At 41.5% G+C, this 24,380-nt stretch overlaps 1 protein-coding gene across 1 annotated transcript in view; it reads left to right on the plus strand.

Annotated features, from left to right (window-relative positions):
* Positions 1 to 24,380, plus strand: part of atrn (attractin) — a gene marked incomplete at its 5' end in the record, with an annotated part of 183,902 nt that overhangs the window by 151,161 nt on the left and 8,361 nt on the right. Inside the window, 2 exons of the mRNA XM_079262522.1 lie at positions 8,197 to 8,304; positions 23,311 to 23,425. Coding sequence (XP_079118648.1) covers positions 8,197 to 8,304; positions 23,311 to 23,425 — 223 coding nt within the window. The remainder of the gene's footprint in view (positions 1 to 8,196; positions 8,305 to 23,310; positions 23,426 to 24,380) is intronic.

The raw sequence follows: 24,380 nt of genomic DNA on the forward strand, positions 1-24,380 counted from the left end.
CTGGACAGATTCAGGAGAAAACTGCATTCGCACTGAACATCATAGTAACGTAAACCTTGTCTTGTGTCGAAGTCCCGGCTGGTCAATGAGCTGGATTGGTCAGTGGTCATTTTGGGAAATATCACTCGTACCAAGGAGATGCTACTGAATTGTTCAGGTGGTTTGGTCTGTTTGTTTGGAAGCAAAACAAACCAAGATGCAAAACTTTTCTGAATCCCCGTCCCCATCGAACCGAGTCTCCTGGAGTATATTGATGTAACTGCACCCGAAGTCTCATTTGATCAGATTACCTTCCATTACTTTGGAGAGTCGCCCATGTGTCTCTTGGTAAACAGGCTTTCTTCTTTTAATATAAGTTATGCCTTTTATTTATTATGTCTTTTGTAAAACCCAGATCAGTCAAGTACACAGTCCTAGGCACCTTTTTCAGGGTTGCCTTTAGTACCCTGTTTCCACAAAGCGGTCAAAGCTTGGGATGAGATGGTTTGATGCAGTTTGGTACAGTACACTGATCTCTGTTGCATTTCCACAGCCAACCATACCTCTACCTGGTAGGTGGTGCATACTTCAATGAAAAGATTTTGTTTTGGGTTTTTTTTTTTTTTTTTTTTTTAAAGGAGAAATCTTTATTAGTCTGTGTATGTAGTAATACACAGAAATTAGTCCTGTGTTTTTTACCCATCAATATTGACACTCAGAGCAGTTGGCTGCCATTTTTCCTGGTGCTGGGGAACATTGCTCATTGGCCTTCAGAGGTTCAAACTCTGTTGCCAACCTGGGATTTTAACCTGGATCTTCCAGACCCAAGTCCACCTTATTGACTGGACTACCACTCCTCTAGTGTTGAGAAGATCTAATTTCTAGCTGAATCTTTACAGGATTCTTCCGCGTCCGACCTTGAGCAATTAGAGCCGCCTGTTACTCACAGACTCATATTATCTTTTGGTTGTGCATTTTGTTTTGTAGTCTGTTTCTTCTGTTTGGCCTCCCTGAAATGGACAGACACCTGCGTTTGTAGATGATTCGAATCACATTTCCCAAAACAAAACGGACTTTCCAAGCAAACAGACTCCAATTCGAATCTCAAAGGCTGGTGTGAATGAACCCTTAATGGCGCTCAGTGGTCTTCTCCTTACTATTCATGGTTTAACTTGATGGTGGTCCCTCTTCTTTAGTAGTGTTATAGCTTGCGGGGCCTTTCCAAACAAGTATTATTTATTTAGACATGACTTTTTAAAGTTATCCATTACTCCAAAGCATAATGACAAAGAATGTAAATATGTTTGGATGCTCAACTTTTCTGCTTTTTCACCAGTTTTTTCTATTCAAATTACAAACCTAAACACACACAAGAGAAAAAGCCATAGATGGTGAATATTTAGGCAAGCCACTGCATACCCTTTTCATCAGGTTTTACTGCACAGACAGGGAGACTTTCCCTCAAGCTGCCTCTGTAACCCTCGTTACGGATATCATTATAAGGTGTGACATTTGGGGAGAAAGTGCTAACATGTCAATAACCTCATTTGAGAGCCTCAAAGAGGATGAAAGCACTCAGCAGATTAATTGAATGCTGTTGCAGAGTTCACAGCAGGACCAGCGCCCTCTTGCCACACACATCATTTGTGATTTCTGCAGCCTGAATGTTTTCAAGTAGAATTGCAGCACTGCCCTTTATTTGCACCTTTTCTTTTGCAAAGATATGCTGTAATAAGATGGAGGCCAGAGGAAAGTGTCAGTCTTCTTTTGATAGTCTGTCTTCACACATCATGGTGACACTAGCTAAATTCCTCAGAGTAGAGCTGAGACATAAAAATGTCTCAAAATTAGATCGCATTTTAAATTAGTGTCAATTTTGGTGAGACATTTTCTGATGCTCCATTTACAGCGTTGAATTCCTCAGCACACTCCAGCCCACTAGCGGGTTATGATTCAGGTCTAAGCTGGTTGCTAACAGCCATACCAAGAATTGCTGCCTATGCAAGGTAGCCACGTTGTGTTATTTTGGGGGTTCCTACTTGCTGTGGAGAATTTGCCACAGCTTCCCTCATTTCCTTTTGTAAAATTCTGAAATTTGCTGTTGTTTGTTCCATACTGCATCGTCTTTACTGGAAACTAACCAGTCACATGACCACCCCACTTCACGCCCGGGGATACGTAAATGTAAAAAAAGGATTTCTGTTACACTTTTGCATTATATGTGTATATCAAAACGTCTGGAAAACTACCTCATGAGAGCTTAAAAACTTTTCAGCGATATTGTCGGTGTTCCCATTAGGATGTTGTGCAATCTACGTATAATGGAAACAACTTTTGACTTGGCAGCACAAACGTAGGACAGACGAAGCACAGGAGTAGGGATCAGACTAAAATGGAACTCCTTATCTTCTCAAACTGTATAAGTAATCAATCTACAAATTACATAATTAATATGGACGTGGTTTAGAGTCAGTAAAAATGGTTAACAGGTTGATACAATATGCAAATTTCTCCTGAAGATGTTGAAAACATGGCACTGCAGGCAGATGTTCTTTAAGCAGTGTCACATGAAAAACAACAAAGCATGATGTCATCATAGTGAAAGCATCACAGCCGCAGTTTTAATATTTAATAACAAAAGACACAATGTCCCTTACAGTCGTTGCCTTTGAAAATCTAATTTTAACAAACTCAGTATAGAAAATCACACTGAGGCATTTCCTGCCATATGACCCTGCCCTGACCCCCTCATCTGCTTTGATGTTCCTTTTCTTTCCTTTCTGATCACAAGTTTCTGTTTCAAAACCTTGTGAGTGATTATGTTTTGACAGGTGGAATTTGTAGCGAGGTACTTGCTGGTCTGAGCACTTCCAGACACTTTGTGATATCATTTAAAGCCAAAACAAAATTTAAACAAAAAAGGAAAAGCATTTTTTTTCATATCTTCTAAACCAAAAATAAACATTATTAAATTGTATTCTAATTTCAGTTTGTGCTTCGACCAAATTGGACTTGATTCCAGTAAAACTGAACAGCTGGGACTAATGGTTTATGGTTTGCCCCGTCCATCTTTTGGCTCTCACTGCTCCTTGTTCAAGATACTATTTAACTTTAAAAAGTTACTTAAAACAGTAGTGGAATAATTCTAATAGAGTAAATGGTTGGCTAACCGTCACAAAAAACACAAAAACTACAAAAAATTGGCATTATTTCAGGTAACTAAACATAACTTCCGTTTAAAGCAATTGCATTGCAGTGAAGAGTTCACATACAAGCTTCTTATGCTGCAAGTGACAATGTTGTTTCATACACATCTACCTTAACATGAAAGGTTTGCTGAGAAATGCAGCAGCCTTGGGAGTTATTACATGTTGTGCCAAACAGACAAAGAGATCTTAAAATCTATACATCAGTAATGTTTTGCCATTTTTAATGAGAGGAGACGTCACTGAAGAGGTTGATGTATACATATGTAAATGTTATGTAAAGTTAGGGTTAAAAAAAACCCCATAAAAACCAATACAGATCATTTCAGATTTTTATTACATTTTAATAGCAATATCAGGCCGAAATTATCAGACATCGCTAGTTGTGAGTAAACCAAGATTTTTCCATTTAAGTCTTTACCTTATGTTCTTTTACCCCTTTTTCTTCCTTTTATAATCACTTCCCTCCTCCTCCTCCTCCTCCTCCTCCTCCTCCTCCTCCTTTGGCCAAGGTCCATGTCATAAATCAGAGGAAAATGAGAATGTACTTCTGCCTTGCAGTGGTGGAAAAAGACTTGGCACCATTACTCAAGTACAGTTTGAAAGTGCGTATACTTGATTCTTTCCCATTTTCTGAAGGTTTATGCAGTCATGAGATGAAATTAGTGCACTCCACTGAAACCTGCCTACATTTACTTCACTTAGACATTTTATCGTTAGACTGAAACCATTTTGAAGAGACATGGGTAATATAACCAAAATAGAATGTTAACTTGTAAAAGAAAAAAAAAAAGCTATTTTTTCTTTGGTAAAGGTTCAGACATTCCCTACATTTATTACCATTTAAATTACCCAGAGGTAGATTCTAGACAGGTGTAAATGATGAGAGCATGTTAGAGGAGCCTGTCCTACTTACATGCAGAGTTTTAGTTTGGTTGGCTCTTCATTGTGGCATTGATGTTGGAAGATGCAAAGACTTATAATGGAAATTGGAAACTTGTCATTCCACTGTCCAGAAAAACTGTGATTTTTAAAGTGTTGAGTATTTTAAGGAACTGTGACTGTGGTCTGGCAATACTAGTGAGTTCTTCCCAAGTTCTTCTTTTCATAAAAGAAGTCTACAACAATCCTAGAAGGTCATAAATGAACTTTAATCAAGCTCTCAGCAGGGTTGATGTCAAAGTTCATACGTCTACAACCAGAAATCAGAAAATACATCAGTGTAATATTCATACCTGCAGGGAGAAAACCTTGACTGATTACATCAGGACAATGCCCATAACTTTACAAATACTGTGTTCCCAGAGGTTGAATCTGAAAATACTTGAACAAAGGAACAGAGTTTGGTATAATAGCTCAAAAAGGTTCATGATGTCTTCTTTCGTAATATATTTCTTCATTCTTCATTCAGATAAAGGTTAAGATAAAATATTTCCTTTTTTACCTTTATGGTGTTAAAAACCTTCTTTTAGCACAATCTCTTCTACCTTAAATGTTGCCTGAAAGAAGAAATCTTTAGTGTGTTTGGCATAAACCAGAGGCTGCATTTAAACAAGACAACAGTATACCAACTCTGAAGTATGGAGGCGGAACCATCACGGTTTTGGACTGCCTTGCTACAGCAGCTCCTCCTTCTAGCATTCACCATGATGTCTTCATTTTATCAGTGTAGAGTGTGAAGGCTTCTATCCAGGGATCTAAGCTGAAGCCAAGGTAAACCAATAAGACGATGTCTCAAAACATGCTGATAAATCTAAAACAAGTAAATGGAGAGCAGAACGGTCCATTGGAGTCAGGTGAGAGTTGGCTGTTTACAAATGAGAAGCCAAAAAGCACGTTTAGGGCTGCAGGCAGAGGATCGGCCAACTCTAACAGATGGATTTTCAGTCCTGTAGACTGATGTGGATCTGATGAGGAGGCAGACACACGTGGAGCATGTTAGGCTGGCTAAATTGAGGGGCATCACTTTTAAATGAGGAAATCTTAACAAAACATAAATATTTAATAACAACTAACTTACGTAACAAGTCATTGATTAGCTTTAAGCCTTTATTTAACGTCCCTTTTGGTTGCAAGGTGGATGGCATGTCAAAAATCGATATATATCAAAGATTACTGCTTTATGTGTCTCTTTGGTTGATGAATACTTTTAACAGAACTTTGCTTATTTATATGAATGTTTTCAGTGGAAATGACTGATTTGATTCAGAGTATTCCTCTTGTAGGAAAGATTTTTGCATCATTGGTCCTACGGACTTGTCTGTTTCAGTTTACAGAAAAAATGACTGACTTGCTCCAAAGAGACAAATCCAGTTAGCAGCTAGTTGCTCATTATGGTAACTGATTGTGAAGGCGAGTTCTGTCACCCATCAGTCATCATGAGACGTTGTTTTTACACATGAATGCAGGTGAAAGTCCAGACAGTTTTCTAATGCTTGCTGCTCGCAAGGCTTTCTGCTGGAGATGCTCTTTCTGAAGTAAGAACGGCTGTCCACAGCAGACCAGAAGCAGCACCTGAAGCAGAAATTTAACTCTACAAATCTCTGTTTTCTACTTAATACATTGCATGAGGTCCCTTATTGTGTTACGTGTGTGCTGCGTGTATCTGTAAGTATCCAGAACTGCAAGGAATAAGAGGAAATGACATTCACTGCTGCAGAAAGTACAAATTCTCACCTTGACTGTTCCTGCAGATTCTCAGAAATGCTTCCAGACACATTCATACAGTGTCTCAGACAATTACTTTCTGCAGATTCTTCTCCACAGAAAGTCCAGCACGAATGTTGACAACATTAATCCCACAGAGCCCAACATGTTATATTTGAAACATACAGTTTCTGAGGCATTTTGCATCACTTTATAGTAAAAACCTTACTAAAAATCCTGTTAAACGCAACCTGATTATTCTCTTCTAAGCCAGGGAAGGTTGGTAGATCCATTCCAGGCTTCCCCTGACTAAATGCCGTAGTGTCCTTGGGCAAAACACTGAACCCCAACTTGCCCCTGATGTGCCTATCAGGGTAGGAGTGTGTGTGTGCATGGGTGAATGTGCCATGTAGTGTAAAGCACTTTATATGGTCAATATGACTGGAAGAGCACTTTATAAGTACAAGTATTTACCATTTACCCAAATAGGAAGCAGAAGTTTACCAAGAATGATTTTAGCATGTAAATATACCAAAATAAATGTGACCTTTTTTGTTACATTTTGCATCATCTGGTGTTCAGGAGCCAGATAAAGAGCACATGTTTTTTTTTAAAAAAAAAAAAAAAAAGGGACTTTTTAATTTCTTTCTTTTTTTTTTTTTAAACAATTTTTATTATGGGTTAATCTTCTCTTGTACCATGGCTCGGGGAGCTCTCTAGATCATTTGAGGACTCCAGTTCATGAAAACATCTGGAAAGCGTGTCTCAGCAGTTGTGATGGGAGAATGAAATGGAAGGGAAGCTAAACTTTGTTTAAATAATCCTCTGTGTGTGCAGAATCAGCTCAAACACATCAGACTTTACTGGAAATGTCATAAAAAGTCCTCAGAATACACAATGTTTGACAAAAACCTCATTTACACAGTTTAGTTTCATTCTTAATATACACTCGCTGGTTGATTTATTCGGTAAAGCTTGGTTCTAACAGGTCAAAATGCCAAAATAAATGTTCACCAGGGGTACTGAAGTTGGACTCATGAGGGCTGCAGTACAGCAGGATTTTTGGGCGCATTCACATCAGTTTTTTTTTTTTATTAAACTCCTAGTATGTTTGCTCGGAAAGTCCGCTTTGTTTGAGTAAATATGATTGAGCCAAATCAATTCTGATTTGGACCAAAGAGGACTTGGTCAGCCTACAAACACAGTCCGTTTCTAGCGGACAAAATACAGGAAGCAGACTACAAAAATGAGTTCCTGCTTTTGGCGTAGCATTGCATTGTGGGTAAATGCATAGCGATCATCTGTTGTTCATACTTAGTCATTGTTGCAGTGTATTTCTGCAGTACAGTGGCATAGGACAAAATGGAAACCCCAAATCAGCAATAGTTTTGTTACCAAGTGTAGCCAGCAACAGAGTTTTCTTCTTCACGCAGGTCTTGTCCTCTCTTTTGCTAAATTCTAGTGCAGCGCCACCTTTGGTGGGATTGGGGATATATTATTGTAAAGCTTTGTTGCGTTTGACCAAAGCGTGAACGCAATCTCGATCCGCTTAGATACACCCCCCCTTCAACCAAGCCGAGCCCCCAACAGGGCTGAGTCTAGCAGGCTATTCTGATGTGATTACACCACACCTGACTCATTAAATGAATCCAACAGCTTATGTTCTGCAAAATGACTAATTTGAGTAAAGTGTGTTGGATCAGGAAAACACAGAGAACCTCTCAGGACTGCGGGTCTCATTAATCTCTGTTTAGACTTCCTGAGGTTGTTTCATTATAAATGTGATGTAGTGAAGCATTTATTTCCCCGCGAAGCAGATGGAGACGATTGGCTTCCACTATGCTGAATAAATGGCACAGCTCATCATGAACGCCACACAATGTCCGTCATCAAAATGACTGAACCTTTTTATTAATGCTTGCTGTGATTAAATGAAAATTATCTTTCACGTCTTTGCTGTGACAACTTGACACTTATTCAGTGTTTGTCTGCTTCTGAGTTAATGAGACTCAACTTTAGACAACATGATCTGACAAACATGAGACAGCTGCTCTTCTCGGTACAAAATGTTCATCGAAATGATCAAACTGGAATATGTCATGATTGTCTGTCTAGACCTTCCATATCATGCTGTTCAGAAGTGCTCCTCAGAATATGTGTGCATGTCTTTAAGAGAAAGGTTAGGGAAGACCTTTGAGATGATGATTTGTTTAGAGGTAATTGACCTGGACTCCCTGAATATTATCATTTAGATATGCAAACACCTCTCGGATGGAGACGACCGCTGCTTTGATGGGAGGATAGATTGTATAAGTTTATTATTTACCTGTCGCTGACCTTCATGCTCCTCCCTTTTTTTCCCCAGCAACTGTTGAGGGAGATGCAGCAGATGGCCAGCCGGCCTTTTGCTACGATCAACGTAGCCTTGGAGACGGACGAGGAGCCGCCTGACCTGATAGGAGGAAACGTCAAGGTGAGTCCAACCTTTCCTTAAAGAATCGCAGCGAAACCCCCGAGAGCTGCACATTTTGTCTGAGCTGACAGTGCTGCAGGCAGCACCGCCTATCCATCACTGCCGGTGATGCTCATTTTCTTCTCATATGGAAGCTGAGTCCTCTGCCTGCTGGCTGCAGTTAAACAGTCAAAATAAAGTGATATGTTTGACATTTCATCAGCAGGATGTAGGGTGTTTTTTTTATTTAAAGTCATTAAAGACATAATATTTTATATGACGTTGCCATATTTCACTAAATGCGTGCATGTTGGGACTGCTGATGAGAACAGTAAGGTCAAAACATCATGATACCTTTAGTAACACTCGGTTTTTAAACTATTATGCCGTCAATCTTGTAGCGTAATTACCTTAGTTATATTTTAAGGTTTTATAGGCCATGATGCAGAGTGGATTCACAATATGAGTAAAGTACAGTTAAATGCCACAATTTAGCTGAAATATAAATTACGCAATTAAGCTGTAAAGCTGTGATTCACAGCTGAGTGTGAAGCGGCAGGAATGAGTTAGCACCTCCAAATCTGAGACCATGGTCTGCAGCCAGAAAAGGCTGGTGTGTCCGCTCCATGTCGTGAACAAAGTCTGTCTCCAAATGGAGGAGTTCAAGTATCTTGGGGTCTTGTTTACAAGTGTGAGATGGATGGAATACAAGATTGACAGGCAGATCGGTGCAGGGATGCAGACTCTATATCGGAATGAGGCAAAAGACAAAGTTCTCCATTTACTGGTTGATCTACATTCCTGCCCTCACCTATGGTCGTGAGTGAGTTGTGGTTTGTTACCAATAGAACAAGACTACAAATACAAGCGGCTGAAATGAGTTTCCCCCACACGGTGGCCGAGCTCTCTCTTGGAGACAGGGTGAGAAGTTTGGTCATCCGGAAGGAGCTCAGAGTAGAGCCGGTGCTCCACATCCAGAGGAGCCAGCTAAGGTGGCTCAGACATCTAGTCAAGATGCCTCCTGGACACCTCTCTGGTGACCTGTCCCAGGCATGTCCCTCTGGGAGGAGACACAGGGGAAGACCCAGGACACGCTGGAGGGATTATATCTCTCGACTGGCTTGGGATCCCTCTAGAGGTGCTGGTGAATGTGGCTGGGGAGACAAAGGTCTGGGCTTCCTGCTAAGGCAGCTGCCCCCTGATCTGGCCTCAGATATGTAGGATGGATGGATGGATGGTTGGACAGATGGACGGATGGATGGATAGACAGATGGATGGATGCATGGATGGATGGATGGACAGATAGACAGACAGATGGATGGATGCATGGTTGGACAGATGGACGGATGGATGGATAGACAGATGGATGGATGCATGGATGGATGGATGGACAGATAGACAGACAGATGGACGGATGGATGGATAGACAGATGGATGGATGCATGGATGGATGGATGGACAGATAGACAGACAGATGGATGAATGGATGGATGGACAGATGGATACCATACAGAAATCAAACTCAGCACTTAGAAAGTAGCCTCATATTGCTTGATGTTTATTATTGCATCAGGATGAAAAAACATGACGATTGTGTTGAAAATAATCTGGCAGAACTTCTATGTTTTTAAAATATGTATTTCATTGATCTGAATGAACGACTCTGGTGGTAAACATGGCATACTGTGCTTTTGATAAGGTTTCATTATTTTTTAGCAACTCAAGAAAGCTGGAGTTTCCTCTCAGGAGGAGAAAGAGTTGGAAGTATAATGGAAGAGTTCAACACATGTGGGTCAGTACAGTATGAATGCTGGAAGACGATGAAACAGGGATGTTGATGAGTAAAAGCAGACTGCAGGAGCTGCATCCAGTCATTCTACTGGAAATTAATTCAGTAAAGATGGAAGCTAAATACATGCAGATTAGAAATATACTCAAAAAAGAAAATAACACCTCAGTGTTGAGATACTCCTCACTGGGAGGAAAAAATAAACAAACAAAATCCTGTTTGATGGCATGAAATTACTGAACATAACACAATGAAAATAAGTCCTGATTCCTTTTATAAACCAGTTCTCTTGTGTAACAAATGAGTTTATGTTAAAACTGTGACGGTATTCTGATTTACTTCTACAGTTTTTAGCAGACTGTCTTTAGTCAAATTTATTCTTTTCAATGTATTTTTATCTTGCTATAATATATATTGTCAGCTAAACTAACTGAAACATAAGTGAGAATTGAATGAGTTTCATACATCATGAATCAGAGAAACTAGCCTTGTCCACCTGCTTGGGATAATTACTTTATCCAAGATTTATTTTCCATATGATGAAGTTGAGTCACAGACTTAAAGCCATTTTCCCAGATGAGTCTGGCTCGGTGCGGGACTGGATTCCACGCATTGATTTGTGTTTCCGAAGGCAAAAAACTGGGTAGGATGCCAGAATATCCCTTCCACTTGGGTTCCATTCTTATTGATCTGACCCTAAAGCGTCGAGCTCGACACGCTACAATCCTGCGTGGTTTAGATATAAGAACAAAGCATGTTTAAATATGCGGATGATGTTTTGTTTTTAAGTCACATTAAAAGAAAAAGAACAGACTGCTGGACGTCCTTCGTTCACTTTTGTTTGTGTGTGTGAGCTGCTAAGGGCTGGGTGCGTATACGCAAGTATACAGGTCAATGTTCCACAATGTGTGTGTGTGTGTGTGTGTATACTCGCTGCAACTGATGGAAGCACAACGTGGTCAAAGCATAAGATACTGAAAGTCACAACCTGTCCAAGAGTGGACAAAACAATATGCATGTTGCATAAACAGGATCAGGAAGACTGAGGCAGCAGCCACAGAACGGCACATCGTTTTTTGTAACGGAGGATGAGGAAAACATTACATGAGGAAGGATGGGTGGGTGGTTAAAAAAAAAAAAAAAAAAGAGGTCACTTCACTTCTCTTGAAGGGGTGAAAGGTAAAGATGCAACAAAAACCTCTAAACAAATCAGAACATTTATAGACAATCACAGCATAAGAACACACATTGGGGGGTTGGGATCTGCCGGCACAGCTAAGTAAGGCTGCAGCTGACCGGTGCATCCATTCAACTCAACGCGAGGGAGGGGAGGAGGGGAAGAGGGTCCGAAGGAGGCGGTGAAAAGTGTGTGCATGTGTCTGTAGCAGTGGGTGTGTGTATACATCAGTGTGTGCTTTCAGTGAGTAAGTCTGTAAACTTTCTCCCAGTTCATATCCAGTCTCTGCCGCTGTCGATGGAATGGTGTGGCCTTGCAAAAGGAAGGGCTGTGATGGGAGCGGGGGTGGGACAGACTCTCCAACAGCCTTGTATTCCATGAGGCTTGATAACCAGCCTGCCAAGACCAGTGGAGGGAGCCAGAGTCAGCCTTAGTGATCTCTAATCGGACTCCGAAACAGCCAAACTGGGGGTCATTTTCCACCAAGTTGATCTGACAGCTTCTCCTAGATGTTGAGATTTTCCAATATTAGCAACACACCAGGAAACCAGGAAACACACCAAACAGCAGAAACCCAGTTATAAATCCAGCTGAGTAGACATCTTCCACATCCTCCACAGAAAGAAGCGACAGACACACGACCTTCCACTTGCCCCAGGAGTCCATCAGATCCATGATTTTAAATGCAGAAGGAGGCTCAGATAGACAGACTGACAATACAAAGAAGCAGCAGGGCGGCGTGGCGAAGGGAGAGAGAGAGAGAAAACATTCACCTTTTTCAGTAGAAGGAAGGAAAAAAACTATTTTGTATTTTCAGTCGCATTTCTATAAACAACAGTTTACAACACTGTTGCTGACTGTTAAGACACGAGTGCGTGTGTGTATATATAAATGTATATACACGTATGTATATGTCCAAAAAAAAATGAAATGATACGCTTTTTTCTCTATTTTATTGGAAACCAAGGTGACTTTTTTTTCCAACTGATTGGTTGCCTGAAAAGTAGCTTTGGTCAAATCACATTTCTGGAAGTGGTTGCCAAAAGCAGGTGCAACGCTCTGAAGAAAGACAAAGAAAAGTTCTCTGGAAGTAGATGTGTACATTAAAATGATGCATCGTATTTCTACTGAGGAGTTGCTTGTTGTCTGCGTACAAGCTGGGAGAGTCAGGTTCAGTCTGCAACATCTGACGCTAACTGCGTCTCATCGCCAACATCGGCCTCAAGCCGAGTCCAGCATGGAGGCTCAGATGTCTTTACCACAGTGAGTATTTGTTGCAGTAAGTTGGAGTGGATTGAAATGCAGATCCTGAAGCACGGAGGTGACAGAAAGTACTTAAACTTTGCAGTTATGTGCGTATCAGCTGCGTATTGAACGTGCAGAGAGCTGTAGGGGAGCGTACCTGTGACTTGGTGCTCTTAGTGATGAATGGTCTCTGGATGCAGATGTAGTGCAGAATTATAGGGCTGTTTCTGCAAGGTGGCTCAGGGGCCCCGACTGTGACAGGGTCCATGCATCTCAGGGGACTCTGCTCCCCCGAGCACAAGGTTACTCCCAGCACAGGCTGCAGGGATGAGCACAAATTCAAACTCCCGCTTGAGAAGAACTTCTACCGCTCCCCCCCCCCCCTTTTCTTATCCATTTCTCCTGTTCCGTTGTCTCTGTGGTTCGGTTTTCTTTTGTCTTCAACCCTGTGCATGTTTTCTTCTTCTTCACTGGACACGGCGGTGGCCTGAGTCGCTGTATTTTCAGCTGCTGCCTGGACAGACAGACAGGAAGATTGAAACTATATTTCTGGTGTCAGAAGAACTCTGGTGATTGTGGAGTTGTTCTGCAGGAACAAGTGGCTTCGCCTCTACATGGTGGAGTGTAAAGAGCAGGCTGAAGGTGTGTGTGTGTGTGTGTGTGTGTGTATGTGTGTTAAGCATCAGCTTCTTTATATCTAAACTCTGTTTTTTTTTGTTCAGTCTTCTCTGGTCACTATTTTCCCTTCATTTTTACCCTTATTTGTTCTCCTCTTTTCCACATCTCCTGCTTTCTCCATTTTCCATCCGTTCTTCTCTGCCATCCTCTCCTCTAGTTTACCTTCCCTTCAGCGACCTTATCAGCATCTGGGCTTTTCTTCTTCTGCCTTATCTGCTAGTTCTGTTGTGCGCACACATTTTTCTGCGTCGTCAAAAGAAAAACCGGTGAATCGAGCCGCCTCTGCCTCCTCCGTTTTCAGCTTACCTTTTCTTCTCCTGGCTCTAGTCCTCTTTTCTTCCATTCTTCCCGGCCTGCTCTCTCTCTCTCTCCATCAGGACATGAGCAAAGATCCAATTTAGATCTTGGTCCTCAGCTCTCAGCGCGTTCGGCTGCTCGGCCTGGGAGTGCAGACTATCCTATCTCCTCCCAGCTCAGATTGAGCAGCTCTGCACAGGTTCCTTCTCTTGTTTCCATGTTTCTTCTTTCCTTTTATCGGGATGCTACAGTGTTCTATTAAGACCTGCAATCAGAGTTTAGAAGAGGCCAGGCGCCACACAGTGAGCTGAAAAATCATTAAAGTTGTTTATAGTCTGGAAGGGAAGTCTAAACTTGCTCCGTGGATGAGATATATTCACTTAGCTGCTGCTAAATGGGGCCTGCGGCGCCAGAATCACAAGCAGATGATTACTTTTGTGATGCTTTCCACCCGAGAGGACAGAAACTGGGGACGTGTGGGGACAGTTCGGTCATTTTGTCAACATGATTGTGGCGCGCCGTCGGCCTCTGCACTCAAAGCGTTGCATTTAGCTGAAGTTATTTGACTGATTTGAGTTTTTTCTAGCTGTTTTGCATGGAAACAGGACACGACCTGAACGCCAGAGGACTGCTTAATGATCAGTCTCTGGTAAACTCAGAGGGAAGCTGTTTCCTATTTCGCATTCTTGAAATTGACTTGCTGGATCTTTTCCTGAATGCTGACCTGTCACTGTTTTATTTTTGGAAATGAAATTAGTTTGATTCCAGAGTCTGTCATGCAGAACAGGGAGGGTTTTTTTTTTCTCCATACAGTTTTATATCAAACAACAGAGAATTTATTTGAAAGATGAATCAAAGTCACATTTTTTCTTTAGTTTAGTCATGTTGGTCACATTAGGTGTAACAACACACCGATGGTAATGGATTCAGTGGTCAAGGAACTAATAACATTGATCCAGACTAAAATAAATATGGATCTGACACAATAACAGTTAATCATTTTAAAGATAAACCCCAAACAACTATGTTTGTTTCCATTAGCTTCGTTCTCACAATACATTTTCTTCTTCTTCTTTTATTATTATTATTATTATTATTATTATTATTTATTTATTTATTTATTTATTATTATTATTATTATTATTATTATTTATTATTTTATTTATTAATTATTATTATTATTATTATTATTTATTGTTATTATTTTATTTGTGATGTTTATCTGTATAAAAACTTAGACTTTATTTTATTTTGCATATTTTGCAGGGTATTTTTAACTTAAACATGTTTAAATTAAAAACATCTGAACGAGGTCTGGGAGAAAATTACATTTAGAAATTTTCATAGTTTTGGTTTTTAAAAATTCACGATGAATGAAAGTGGTGGTGTTAAATCAGCAAAAACTGAGTCATCTTCCATTTAATTAACTAAACGGTTACTTTGTTAGCTCCACCGTGCTACTACACGGTACAAACCCTGTTTTTCACTCAGAAATTACTTAACTCTTGAAATAAGAATACATTAAACATGAAATAGAAACTGTTTAAAAATTAAATGAAATTTAAAAGACAGTGACAACGTTTAAAGGCAGTTTCCCTCTGAACCTGCTCCTGTCAGGTTAATGTTTAGGCTTTGGGTTCTTCATCAGAATCAGGCCCGGCCCTTGTTACGCTGAGTTTAAAGCTGTGGTGAAAACACTGCAGTCTGTGTGTGTGTGTGTGTGTTTTATGGGAGAAACTTTTAGCATTTTTTATTTTCTGTGTTGTCTTCAGTTTTATTGTAACTACCTGTACGCTGCTCCCTCTTGGCCAGATCTCCCTTTGAAAAGACATCTTTGATCTCACTGGGACAAACCCAGTTAAATAATAAAGACTATAAATTATTAGGAAATTAACTGATATCCAATACTTTGATCCCAAACTTCCTCAGAGATTTGGCTTCACGAATCTCCCGTTCCACCACAATCCCATAGCTGCTCTGCTGGACTAAGACCTGGTGACTCTGGAGGCCGTTGGAGGTCGTTGGAGGACAGTGAACTCGTCGTCATGGTGGAGATGATGCGAGCTTTGTGACATGGTGCATCATCCTGCTGGAAGTTTCCATCAGAAGATGCTCCACTGTGCTCAGAAAGGGATGGACATGGAGGTCGGCTGTGGTGCCATGTTGGTACTGATGGGCTCAAAGTGAATCCATGTCATATTGTATCATAATCGATCTTGTCATTTAGACCTACATTGTTTAGACCAGTGATTTTCAACCTTTTTTGAGCCAAGACACACTTTTTCTCACTGAAAAATCACAAGGCACACCACAAACCAAAAAGTCCATATTAATATAAAGTCCACCTTGTCAAAGCTTTTCTAAGTGGTCTGCTTTTTAGACCAATTAGGTGAAATTGGGTAATTTCTCAGGGCACACCTGATGATCTCTCACCACAGCCCAGTGGTTGAAAAACACTGCTTTAGACATTAAGCTGTTCAATCATCCTTTTTCTTAATGGTGAGGTGTACCGTAGTTTCACTGAGCCGATTTACTGCCGATCTCTGTTTAGTTTAAACCTGAACTCGTTTCTCCTATTGAGCTGATTCAGGCGGTATTTTGGTGTTATTTCCTCTGCGTGAATCATTTTCTTTCCAAACTGAATAAGAATTCATCAGGATTGGCTCAGTGGTCGCGGCCGTACCTGGTCAGGTCTAACAACGCACCCGGGCTGCTGCTGAAGTAGAGATGAATGCAGCGGATGAAAGCGAAGCTGCATGCGGCCGCTTTTCAGCGCCTGGAAATGTGTGTGTGGGCTCAGCAGCAAACCTGCATGCTGGGCTAATTACCCACCGTAATTTAACAAAACCTTTTGCTGCTCTGCCTGGCCAGTCTAGATAAGTCTCCAGAGTGGAGCTACTGGAGGGGGGAGGTTGAGCAAGAGGGGAGGGGGGGGGGGTCGGGGGCTTGAATGCTGTAAAACAAAAGCATCTGCTGGGGAATGTTATTAACACACAGCTTCTGAAGACAACCGCAGGAAAAGAGCCTACCTTCAGGAAACATCTAACGCAGAGGGAATTGAAAGGGTTCAATAATTGAATTTTTCAGGCTGTTTTGTTTTGATTTTTCTTGTTTAATTTCTGCACAGGACTAAAATAAGGCGGACATGTGTGCGTTAGAGACAAGCAGTTCAATTGACATTGGACACTGTGCAGTCGGAATAGATCATGAAACAAATCAAAATGATCCTTTTGTCACTTCCTCCACAAGCCGTGCAGGAAAAGGCTCTTCCAATACCAAATGTATTTGTAGTACCTCCCCCCCCTCCAGGTTGAATATGAGCTGCCGGTGCTGGAAAATGAGGCGGGAGTGTGTAAACAAGTGAGAACTTAAGAGCAGCTTGCAGGTGCTGCAGTGGAAATTGGACTTGGCAGACCAGCCTTCCAACAGCCCAAAGCTTTGAAACAAAAAGCTGCCAGTCTCTTTTCTTTTTTATGTTTATTTTTCACACAGAATACAGAGGTGTTTGGGTTATCATGCTCACAGGCCCCATCTTTTCTATAGTAACGAGGCTGGACGAGGAATCCATTCTGCCTGAGGCGAAAACAGACCTGTGGACTGAAGCAAAGCAAGCCAAGTCGGCCGCTTCTGGCAAGGCCAAAACAATAGTTTCATCTTCTCTTGTATGGAGAGATCGAAGCGCAGAATTAGCCGGGTGTGATATTGTGCTGTCTCTAATGCTTTCTTTGCTCCTCTTCCTCACCAGCTCAGCATCGGCTGAATATAAATGGCATCCTTGCACCAGGATTTTGGGAAAGAGATGAAATGTTTGCTTTTCTTATCATGTTATTGAGTTATAATTCATGTGTCTAACAAGGCTACGAGGGATATTACGGTTTTACTTGTTTCCCTTGGGAAGCATTTTGGCTTTTAGTGCAACAAAGTGGAGAATTTTATTACCTCTACCATGTCCCCACATAGCTTGAGAGTTTTTGGAGTTGTCAGAAGTGCCTCCGGAGTTGGACCGACGCCTCTTGGTCGCCATCCACAGCGTTTTCTGGCCAGTTAAATGGAAAAATATCCTCATTAAGATATCCAGTCTTATGTTCTGAGTTCTGACATGCTGCTAAAACAGGGCAGTAAACACAGATTTGTTTTCAGATTTAATGGGAACGTTTTTCATTTTGCTGTTTTACTGCTGATCTGAGGTCAGCTTGCAGGGACAGTAATCTTCCCAGACATCCTTCTCCAGCTTCTCTGGAGGGGAAACTGATGCATTCATAGGCCAGCAGACTGGATGACTGATCGTCACACCCGGTCTCTGAGAGGGGGTCTAGATACCTGTCAGATTTCTGCTGCTTGTAATGAGGAACTTGTTTTGGTTGCAACCTACAGACTACGCTGATGGACTTGTGGTTTATGGTTCCTTGCGTACGTAAGCGGGAACGTACGTTTCAAATGCTGTTATACGTCGCTATTTATTGCATGTTTTATGTTGCAACAGTTAAGTCAGTTCATCCACAAGCAGGCAGTGCTGAGTTCACTTCCATGTTTTCTCACTGTTGGTAGCAGTAATGAACCATCATCAACATGTTTACAACCATCCAAAAACACCAGAAGAAGAAAAACAGTTATTTGTTGTTTTCCCCAGCTTCTGCGTCGTCTTCAGGTACTTTTTATTTTGTGGTTTTGTGGCGTCATCGGCTGTGTCTGAATGTCCACACATGTCCCTAAGCCCTCATTTACTACACAGGGTTACACTACATAGCACACTACATAGTAGGGCTCTGACAATAAGCTTTTGTTTCGATTCGTTTCAGATTTTTTGGTTGCCGATTTGATTTAAATTGCGATTCTCACAATTCTTTGATATTGCTGATTTTTGTAATTAAAAAACAAAAAAAGTGTATAAAACTTTTAGCATGCTAATTTTTTCTTGATTTTAATTAGGAAAAAACAACACAGTAGCCAGATCAGCATTCTGCTGCTATAATGCCCAAGAGGACAAGTAAAAAGATCAATGAAAATAATAAAAACGACAAAAATATTATAATGGATTATTTTTATTTGTTTGAAAAAAAATGATCGATTTTAAAATTGTGAAGCAAAAAAAATCCAGATATTCGATTTTTCCACCCCTACTACATAGTACGCTTTCTGTTAGCGATTCGGACACAAACCTGGCTGTTTTCTCCTCGTCGCGACAACCGTCTGTCACCACAGCAACCACCATGCGTTTGTTCCAAATCTAATCTAAACTGGTGTGAATTAAAATGATTATTTGTTACATATTTATTCAACAAATGTGAAGATTAAATAAATGATCTCTAGTTTTTTCTTACCTGCTTTGATGTTTGTGTCACTTGCACCACTTTGACCTCCTGCCCGCAGTGCATTGTGGTCTATATTGACTCATCCAGTGACCATCGATGCTCACTACTGTTCAGGATGCATTGTGGGTCATTCTAAGAGCACTACTTTTTTATGTATGGTCATTTGGACACCCCCTAGAAAATGGCGTGAGCACTATGTAGGGAAAAGGATGGACGTTCGGACACAGCCATCTTCTTTCTGTTCCTCTTTTTCTTCTGTGGTTTTTTCCTTTCGCTGGTTGCATGTCAGCTATACGACTCAATGCTGCCCCTGCGATTCACGGTGGTATTGCTCCATTTTTCATGTCAAGTGATGGATAGCTCAGCTCCTTAAAACGGACTAAATTATGCCGCAACTGATGCAGGAGACGCACAGAACTGTCTTGTTTAAATTCTTATTTGATGAATATTGATAGAATTTCATCAGCAACACTTTGGAAATGTTAAATAGCCTCAGGAGACATCAGCGGAGCGCGCACGAGGAGGTCTGAAAGACAAACAGCAAGCAGGAGACGCGACTGAAACAAAGTGGTTTTCTTTCATAGAAAACATTAAACACAAGACAAAGTTGAGTTTTCTCTTTCATAAGGTGCTTCTAAGTTTTCCCTCGTCTGGGTCAGAGGTCGTCGCATAAACAGAGCCATACGCCGTGTGGATTGTAAAGCCCAGAGGAATAAACGTCTTTGTCTCGGGCCTTTTAAATAGACTTGACAAGGGAGGAGAAAAAAGATGTTCCAGGAGCGAGCCGAAGCTGGAGAGAAAATAAACACCACGGTGACCTGCCTCTTAATTGAAGCCATTTGTTTGTATTAGCGAGGCTCATTTTTTAAAAGTGAAGCTTTGCTGTGATAATTTGTTAAAAATTTCAGCAGAAGACAGCGACGGAGTGGGACACGGCTCCAGGAGCCCAGACATATATTCTGCTGCTGGTTTGACTGCGTCTCCAGCAGGCGAGTACGTCCCACCAGGAGCTCATTTGTCTGCAGCTGAACTATTCCCCCCTGTCAGTTCCTTGGGGGACTCGAAGGCTGCATGTGTTTGAGTGCCAGATCAACACAGCTGAAAATTGCTTCAAGCTCTGAGACGTGCACAGGAAGAGTGCTCAAACAAACACAACCGCTTAATAACCTCCTTTCTTTTCTTTCTTTTTTTTTTTTTTTTGGTCAAAGATGCATGAATGTAAGTGTTGTCAGGTGCAGAGAGCAATCATTCTGCAATTATACACATGCAGGACAGACTGTAAGCTCCTTTTTGACAGATAATCTGTAACCACGCCATCTTTTCTGTTTTTTATCTGTGAAAGTAAAACCCTCTGGGCATTTCTTCATCCTGCTGGTTTCAGCTTCTTAAATGCCCTCTTTCTTATGTAGGTGGAAGGAAAAAAAACAGCATCCACAGACAAAACAGGAAGGAGAAAAATCTCCTTGACAACCGTATTCTCATGTCCGTTCCCCTTTTTGTTTTCTACAGGTTTTGAGTCTTTGCCTACATGCTTTGTCTTATCATCACCTTCCATAAAGCAGCTTATGTTTAAGTCTCTGCAGCATGGAACTAAAGCCCAAATTATTTATATCTGTGCTAGCACAGATTTAAATAACACGTTGCTTTGTCACAGCTCAACAGGGTCAAAGATAATTACAGCATCTATGGTCTGATTCATCTCTGTAGATGTGCGAACCTTGTGTGGTTTTTATGGTGTGATGCTGTAAAAACGTCAATATTGTTGCGAAGGACCAGTTAGAAAGTATTTTACTGACACACATCAACCAAACTTCAGTAAAGAATGAGGAAAAATTATAGACTGTTTATAAAAAGATGGACGTAGCCTCCATCACCCGTAGGTTTCTGAAGAGCTGAATTGAAGTTCGGTGGGCGGTTCCTACCATCGCCATCTTGGCAGCGTCATACTTGTCGCCTCGCCCAGAAAATACAAATATGGGCAAAGAGGTGGAGCTGAGAGGGGGGTTGTGAGCGTCATGGTGGATGATTGACATCGAGCGAACTCCGAGCTGCCTGTAGCTAGTAGCTAACCAAGCTAACCTGGAGCTAAGAGGAGCTAACCAGCTAACAGAGGTAAGCGGGCTAAAGCTAAGTCACGTTGTTAACCGGCTAAAAACCGCGGTTGTTCTACGTTCTTCTGACTACTCTTATTACTTTTATATGGGTGTTAGAAAATAAAAAATTAGTCCCCCACAGTTGTCATGAAGAGGAGTTTTTTCCTTCCCACTGTCGCCTCGTGCAGCTCAGGATGGAGGATTGGATCAAAGTCATGACTCGATGCAATCAGTTGGTTTCTATTATAGGATATGTATGAATTGGCTTGAAATGATGTGTATTTAAAGTGTCCTGTGACAACATTGTTGTGAAGTGGCGCTGTACAAATAAAGTTGAATTGAACTAAATTGCCGAAAATGCATCTTTGTACCAGGCAGATGGAGGTCGCGCTTGAGTAAAACAAGACGTAGTTTTTCTCTTCTCTGCTATGAAGTACAGACCATATCTTCTATATTTAATTAAAATGCACTCACTTATATTATTTGCTAACTGTATTTTATAGAAAAATGACTTTTTAAGTTTATAGTTAAAATTCTTTAAGAGGAAAGTTAAATTAGTGAGACTGCAACAAATTTAGTCTTACTGAAGTAAATTCTGAAGTAAAGTTCAGACTTACTGGCTGCACTGCTCCTGTCTGGTTCTGCCTGAACTGCTGAGTTTGACACGTTCTGGAACCGACCAGAGATCTGCAATGGGACACTTCTGACACGCGCACCCTGTGAGCCAGTCCAATAGACTGAAATGACCACGATTAGCTCCAGAGGTTGCAGCGCAAATGCAACATGGTACATTTGGTTTATTGCTTTCACACAAATCAAACAAACTAAACCAACAACACGCAGTTGCAACAACTGTCCACCATTTCTGATATTTCCTGAAAAGGACCACAAACGGCTCGTTCAGCAAAAGACTGAAGGTTTTTGTTTTTCCACAAGAATCTGTCCATCATGAGCCGCAGCGTCCTGCAGCAACCTGTTAGGACCTGCAGCGAGCTACTGCGACTTGCTGCAAGCTGCTGCAACCTGCTGTCCATGTCCAGCACTTCCTCTCTTTCATTCACTTCATGGTCCGTCTGCTTTCACGCTGCACCAGCATTCAGACCCCAGTTTTTCTTCTTCATCCATGCTAGGCTGCCACTGTACATCATCATCCTCCAAACCTAAAGTGTTGTCCCTGGAAGTAGACCGGGGTTTGTTCAAAGTGGACCAATCAGCACCAGTTTAAACGCAGCCTAACAATCCAGTCAGAGTTGGCAAACTGTGAGGTGTGTGTCTGAAATGCTGCGATACGTTTCAACACACACAGCGCACACGCAGAGAAACACAATGCCCTTCTCTGTCAGAGCATCTGTACATATAGTATATCTCCTATGTTAAATTATCTGCTCTAAATCAACATACCAACACACACACACACACACACACACACACACACACACACACACACACACACACACCTAGAGGCACGCAGGTCTTCATGCCTCCTCCCCAGCTACTTGTATGACAGCCTGGACATCCTGCTGGTGAGAAAACTATACCTCAGAGAGACAGAGCAGAGAATAAATGTGTAAAATGGGTCACGGCCTGAATATCATTACTCTGTCTGTCTGTGTGTGTGTGTGTGTGTGTGTGTGTGTTTCTATACACACAATGGACAAAAAGATGAGAAATGATGAATTTGTGTGTAAAGAGTGTGAAAACTGTGTTATACTCCAGCAGTGTTTCCTCTTGGGGCATTAAACTCAGCTCTTCAGAGTGGCATAAGACGGGACTGTGTGTGTGTGTGTGTGTGTGTGTGTGTGTGTGTGTGTTAGTGTCAGCAGCGTGTGAAACCATGTCATGGCCCACTTTTCTGTCCGACTTTGAAATTCAAAATCCAGAAGTAGAGAGATGCAGGAAGTTATCGGTATGCAGGCGTGACGTTCTCTATCACATCACATCTGTCGAGGTAAAAGCATGAATGTTGCAGGAGGCAGCAGATCTGGACTGTGTGTGTGTGTGTGTGTGTGTGTGTGTGTGTGTGTGTGTGTGTGTGTGTGTGTGTGTGTGTGTGTGTGGGGCGGTTGCAGATAAACATGAGATATTGGTATTAGAGTCAGGTGTGTCGGACGGCTTGTGGCAACTGGAGTGCATCGCCAACACAGATCTCCGCTCCCAGCATGCCTACTTGATATCCAGTTGCAGCGCACGTGCAGGATTGGCATGAAATTGTGCACAGTGGGGGATTTTATACTGGGGGGTCCCAATTTGTGCCTGCAAATCAGAGTGTGCATCTCAGCGGAGAATCAGAAGTTTAGGTTTGTGCTTTGCATGTTGCTGAGACGAACACGGAGAGCAGCAGCAAAGCCTCTTTTATCCGTGTGCTGGAAGAAGACGCCGTCTCACCAGGATCTGCTCGGCTTCTGATGTGTAATACTTCTCTCTGTCTTTCCACAGTCGGTCCCAAAACCCATCGCCCTGGAGCCTTGCTTTGGCAACAAAGCTGCTGTGCTCTCCATCTTTGTTCGGTTACCCAGGGGTTCTGGCGGCATCCCTCCTCCAGGACAGTCTGGTAAGAAGAAGCTGCTGATTTCTTCTTGTTTTTCTTTTTTTTTCCACCATTGTTCTTTGATCTGACTTTGTCTCTGTTCTGTGTTCTGAGTTTTAGTTTAGTTGGACCGTGACAGTTCAGAGCCTTTCAACCTGGTCTGACTCGGTTCACTTACTTTGCTTTTATTCCACCTCACCGACTTCTCTGGGATTCGGACTCAAACACACATTTATATTATTTTTTTTTTCTTCTGTAAATTATTTTCTCATTTCTGTGCTTAAAAAGATGCTTGAAAATAATATAGCTGATAAATATAAATTAGTTTGCAATGAACAAGTCAACAATTTTGTTGATAAAACTGTATGTAAATGTATTAAATTAAATTAAATTAAATTGAATTAAATTAAATTAAAACCTGCACTCTGACAGATCTTTTACCTTTTTTCTGTTGGTCAGACTGAAACTCTTCACAACCAGCCACGTTACTCCTCAGATGTGACGTTAAAGTTTGTAAATGAGCAGAATTCATGAATCCAAAATGTCACACAAGATCAGCAACGATCATCTCCCACATTATCAGGTCCACCGTGTGAGGACTGGATTGGTTCCCAGTTTGCCGTCAGAACTGCTTAAAGTTCCCCATTCCCACCAAAGGTGGCGCTGCACTAGTATTTACCAAAAGAGACGACAAGACCCGCATGAAGAAAACATGGAGATAAAACTATGGCGGTTTTGGGCTTTTGGTTTTGCCTTATGCTCGTAGACTGCAGAAATACGCTGCAACAATGGACGCAGTGTGAACACCAGACGAGGCAGAGGACCCTTAACGCCATCGCTATGCATTTACCCACAATGCAATGCTACGCCACATACAGGAAGGGACTTTTTGTAGTCCGCTTCCTGTATTTGGTCCACTTGAAACAGACCGAGACCTGCATTTGTAGGCGGCCTGAGTGCACTTCTTTGGTCCGAATCA

Source organism: Telmatherina bonti, assembly GCF_933228915.1.
Source record: "Telmatherina bonti genome assembly, chromosome: 22".
NCBI classification, from domain to species: domain Eukaryota; kingdom Metazoa; phylum Chordata; class Actinopteri; order Atheriniformes; family Telmatherinidae; genus Telmatherina; species Telmatherina bonti.